At 30.5% G+C, this 5588-nt stretch overlaps 1 protein-coding gene across 1 annotated transcript; it reads right to left on the bottom strand.

The window, feature by feature from the left end:
- Positions 1 to 3540: 3540 nt before the first annotated feature.
- LOC25492200 (agamous-like MADS-box protein AGL62) lies at positions 3541 to 4954 on the bottom strand. Its single transcript, XM_013600279.3, has 3 exons — positions 4416 to 4954; positions 4238 to 4327; positions 3541 to 3942 (listed from the first exon to the last, which is right to left on the bottom strand). Exons 1-3 carry the CDS (start codon positions 4903 to 4905, stop codon positions 3818 to 3820), a joined length of 705 nt encoding a protein of 234 aa, XP_013455733.1. The 5' UTR covers positions 4906 to 4954; the 3' UTR covers positions 3541 to 3817.
- Positions 4955 to 5588: the final 634 nt, after the last annotated feature.

The raw sequence follows: 5588 nt of genomic DNA, 5'->3' as shown, positions 1-5588 counted from the left end.
TGCCCACATATGATATTATAATGTCATTAGAACTTGACTAAACCACTTATAGTAGCATATAGCATTTAGTGGTGATAGTAATATAATAATGCAAGTCAAAAGTTATTTACGGCAATTAAACTCAATTCACACAATTGCATGATTAAAACCGTAACATCATACAAAGTAGAAACCACTACACATGAAACATATAATGATACAATAATATTATATAATTGAATTGGTCTAAGCAGTTTCAAATTGACAGGAATAAATCAACAAAAGTGGTCTACGTGCACAGTGTTGTGTCAGTTCAAAACAATGAGACACGCTACATATTGTGCAAGTAATAATTATTTTAATTAAACACAAAACAAATTGCTTCTTCAACCTCTGAATGGGTTTATTGACCCGAAATTACTCACAGACTCATTTTTAAAACTGCGACTTCAGACCAATTTAACACCAGAAAACATGAATCAACACAGAATCATGAACCAAAAACATTCTCTTATGATTTTAAATTATTTTCTGCAATTATAACACTGAAATTTGAAATCGAAAATTTTGACAAAATTGCCCAAATGTAGAAAACGAAAATCACAAGGCAGAGGATGAAATTGGCTCTGATACCACATGTAAGTTATTTCATAAAGAACAAAAGAAATAACTACTTAAACAGCGGAAACTTAAATTAAAGGATCAAGGCATACCTCCAACCATTGCTCCTGCTTGAAGAAGTTGAGGCTCTTCTAAACCTTCCACAATCTCACTTTGATGGTGTAAGTCTTCTGAATAGAGATGTTAGGCTTAGGGAACCAAAACAAATGAACTGCACTCCTTTATATAACTTCTGCCATCAAGAAGTTACTGAACGTGCAAAACAAAATTGCTCCTCCACTCACTCATAATGGGCAGTTACTAAATTTAAGGGAAAGAATAAAGACCATTTTCTAATTAATGGATAATTACCACTATGTGCACTTAGTGGGTAATTACCACTTATTTATTTAATTAAAAATAAATAACTTAATTAGGGAAAATCCAACAGTTTACCCATTGTTTATCTTGGTTTTCACCAATTGTCTCGACAATATCTTTTTTCAATGGTTACCATAATTTTTGAAGTGACTTAGCCTCTAAGGCTTTCTTTTGGACTTATTTTCGGCCAAATAAGTCGTAATCCTGTTCCAAGTATATTACTCAGACATGATCATCATTTGAACCAATCCTCCTGGATGGGGGAATTATATCTTTTGCCGTAATTTCTGAATTAAGTACTCCCTCTTCCGATATGAAACCATGGGTTGGGTCTAGTCTCAGAGAACTCACATCTATTTGGTAATTACAACCATTTTTAGCAAATGAACAAGGTTTTTCTTGTGACATTGTTAACTTCAGCAAAAAAGTAACTTTGGTCAGCTTCAACATTTTCAACCGAACCATCCTCTTTCCAAATTATTACTTTATGATGTATAGAGGAAGGACCAATACCAATTCCATGTATCCATTCTCTCCCTAGGATCAATTTGAAATTAGCTTTCTATGGAACTACCATGAACACGGTGAGATTCTCTTGAACAACACCAAGCAAAAATCCAGCTTTTCCATCATAGTTCGACATGAATATGTTATGAGGTTTTAGATATGTACCACATTTCCCAATCTTCTTAAGTAGAGATTCATGCATTAGACTCACAACAGCACCGCCATCTACCAATACTTTGTTGACTCCAATCTCGTCAACTTTGGCTTGAATGAATAATGGTTGGAGATGGACTTTCATGAAACCATTTGATTGCAACAGCTGTGTCTACGCCGGTTAATTCTCTAAACAAGGAATGTATTTCAAATTATTCCCTCATAGGACATTGACCAAATCAAGTAACAGATCATTGGTGATTTGATCAAGCTTCAGTAACGACTCTTTGATTTGCTGGCAACTCTCAACGTCTTTTTCACACCTCTATATAAAAGAGTAAATACTTGAAGATTTATAGAGACTCTACAACATTTTGATAGTGCTAAAACTCTCATGAAATTGTTGTGCATCATACACTTATAATTTCTTATAAACTTTCATATCTTAGAAATTCTAGAGTCTTAAGAGTCTCATTATTATTTGTAGTGTGAACACCACTGATTGTATATCAAGTGTTCAAACCAACCATCTTTCTATGTAATTTTATTTGTTCATAAGTCTCTTGCTTTTGTGCTTGAGCATAGGAAATCTCTTGCTTGTGTGGTTGAGTATTTGAAGTCTCTTGCTTGTATGCTTGAGCATTTGTAATCAGATATTGATTTTAGTGAACTCTCATTGGAAGTGCAAGGGGGACATGACTACTTCCGGATTGTGGAAGGAACCTGTATAATTGCTTTTGTATTTCTCTTCTCTCTCTATCTTTACTTTATCCGCTGCATTAGACTCTGAACATTGTCTCAGGATCTAAACTCTATCACACTCTGAACTTTAGACTTATTTTAAAAAGAAGAAAAAGCTAACATAATTCAACCCCCCCTTTTTGTGTTTTTCTCACCTTCAAGGCTTACATTGCTTGGGAAGAAGCGAATTTACCTCCAATACTAGTGACAGCGAAAACAAAGAAGAAGATGATTTATGCTTCATGGGTCACATGAAGAAAGTTAAAATTGAGGTAATCTTCTCGGACTCGGACTCCGATTCCTAGTCTAGTTTTTAATGCGTCATCATCATTCTATTATTGTTTCCATGGACACGTTAACAAATACATGTGTACACCATCTAGAAAATGACCTTATTGATGAAGTTAAAAATGATTAGTAATTGCAAGGTTTGTTTAAAAGGATTTGTAATTACATGAACAAAAACTTAAGTGACATCTATTTGCATATTTGATTTGCATAATTAAGCCTATAGAATATTTCAAAATATCATCAATTAATATACAAGTCTGCTATTCAAAATAAAAAAAACATTGCCTGATCCTGTAAACAACAGTGATCAACAACTTTATTTGTTTCATTGCCAAATCATTAAAATAAGACCTAATTATATCTATTAAACAAGAACAATCATTAATTAATAAATCTTTAGAAAAGAAAATAAGAATAATTATTTAGGAAGTTATTAATAACAAAGTTTAAACTTAGGTGTTTACAGATATTCAATATCACATATCTTAAATAAAAACAAATATTTAGAATGGTATTAATAACAAAGTTTTAAATTACCTTATATACATACATATTTATTTATTAATAAACAATTTCATATGTTTAATAAATTAAGTTTATGTTTTTTTAATTATAAAAAATATTCATGATTTTAATTTATCATTTTCATGATTTAATAATTTTTTAAGTGCAATTGAGATTAAATGTGGATATATCTTCAAATGAGATTTGAAGTTAGATTTGTTGTCTCGCAGGAGTCTAACTCATTATCCTATTGTTAACAATCGTCGATGATTATCATTATCATTATCATTATTATCATCATCATTATTATTATTATTATTATTATTATTATTATTATTATTATTATATTGTAAATCGGTCATATTTTTATAATGACTAACAAAATTTATATTAAAAAAATACAAAGTTATTCAAAACAAATAGAATCATTATCAAAAGTCTAAAAAATACATCATAATCATAATAGACCACAATTCACACACAATACAACAACACTAAAAATGGACCATAAAATAATAATAAAGAAAAACAAATAACTTATTTGAGACACAATATAGGTAAATATAAACCAGGAACCATCCAAATGATAAAATAGTTGAAGCCATAGTCTAGACCAATGCATGTTTATCTGATCATACACACAGAAGGTTCTTCTACCATGTCATATATCTGGAGAAGTATGATCAACACCACTTCCATATCCTATTCCACTTACACCAATAAGGTTGACTCCTTGTGATTTTTTTGTAGCTATGTCTTGAGAAGCGTTAGCAACCATATCTTTACCTTTTGGATCAAAAAGATTGAATCAATGAAAGGAAATACAATATATATGTTAGGTTTGTCGCATGAAATATTAAAAGTAAATGTTTGCATGCCTAGTAATGTAAATTAAGAAGAAAAATAATTGGGATTTTTCCCATAAGTGCAACTTAAATGGTAAAAGTTGTATCTAAAAATATTTGATGTATCGGGACATAATTAACGAACAACATCTCTTGTCTAAAAGTTTAATGTGTGAGTGTCGTCACTAGAATATTTCAAGCAAAAAAAAATTAAAAAAATGAATGAGAATTCTTACTTGCACCAACTTCATGATCTTTGGTGTTGTCCTCAAAGACATAAGGAAGATTTGTTTTGACTCCATTCAGTTCCTCAATGGTAGAAATTGCTACGAAAAATTATAACCATATTCACTTAAAATAATTAGGTAAAAAGATCAAATATAACACATAGTTAGTTAGAAGATGTACACATACCATCAGGGTGAATCTCTCCTCCAGTTTTCAAGACATTGGTTATCAATTTATTTGTAACAGCAACTAAGGATTTGTCAATTTCTTTCACTTGATCATATTGGTCCTTTGTTGTCGACCAATATCCAGAAGTTTCCATCATCTTCAAATTTTTACGTTGTGCTTCCGCAACATGCTTTTTATCCAAAAGATCATCATTTTTTTCATTTTGCTCTATAATCTCAGGTTTCATCATTTCCTCTTCCATTGAAGGATTTTCATTCAAAATTGTTTTTGTTATAGATTCCGAAGACGGATCTCCATAACAAAATGGTTTTCCCGTTGGAGAAAGCATGAGAATATCAACTGAGGCCCCTGTAAGTGTTGTTAACTCAGAGGCCTTGTTGAAAATTCCAGACTTTCTCGTTGTAAATGCAACAAAGAGATCATCCTTTTTCTCAATTTTTTTCAACTCAATTTTTTGTTTTCCTTTGGATGACCTCTTCGGCGGCATTCTTACTCAAGATAATAGTAAGAAAATAAAGAGAATAAAATTTATGAGATGTTTTTTAGATGAAGTTATGAGATGTTTTAAGTATTGATTTATGTGCTATTTATACAAATAAATTATGGGGTTGGTTGATTTTGATAATGATGGACAACTCATACCCTATTGTTTTATTGAATGTAGTACCTAAGACATTTATTATTTTAGTTTGTCACTTTATCGTATTAAATCCACTTAAATATATTTCTTATGTTACTTTTCCATATTTGATTATAGGGATAAAAAAGTGTTCCTTTTTTTTTTTTTTTTTATTTCGACAAAATATAAAAGTTTGTAATTTAGTCTCTTATTATGCACCAACCCGGTTTGAGAGAATAGTCTCTTCAATTGATAATTTTGTAGGGACGAAAAATATATTTAATCTTTCATTATCTTAAGTGAATTTAAATGGACTAAGTTTGTCAAACCGATATATATATATATATGTTCTAGTAAATTCTATAGCCATTTGTTAGAATACACCCACTTATTTTTTAGAAGGAGTATTTTAGCAAGTGAATAACTAAAAAGTGGTTAAATACACCTTAAGGTGTAGTTTTGCTAAAACACTCCCACATAAAAACTAGTGGGTGTGTTCTAACAAATCCCATATATATATATATATATATATATATGTGTGTGTGTGTGTG

This window comes from Medicago truncatula, chromosome 4 (genome assembly GCF_003473485.1).
Source record: "Medicago truncatula cultivar Jemalong A17 chromosome 4, MtrunA17r5.0-ANR, whole genome shotgun sequence".
NCBI lineage: Eukaryota > Viridiplantae > Streptophyta > Magnoliopsida > Fabales > Fabaceae > Medicago > Medicago truncatula.
The sequence above is the reverse complement of the archived record's forward strand: the minus strand, read 5'-3'. Positions and strand labels throughout refer to the sequence as shown.

What these genes read in the sequence shown, in the direction of transcription:
- LOC25492200 (XM_013600279.3), bottom strand. Translation starts at nt 4,905, where the DNA reads ATGCCGCCGAAGAGGTCATCCAAAGGAAAACAAAAAATTGAGTTGAAA. An exon ending in AGGAGAGATTCACCCTGATG is followed by an intron (nt 4,328 to 4,415) that starts GTATGTGTACAT and finishes AATTTTTCGTAG; the next exon opens with CAATTTCTACCATTGAGGAA. An exon ending in AGATCATGAAGTTGGTGCAA is followed by an intron (nt 3,943 to 4,237) that starts GTAAGAATTCTC and finishes TTGATCCAAAAG; the next exon opens with GTAAAGATATGGTTGCTAAC.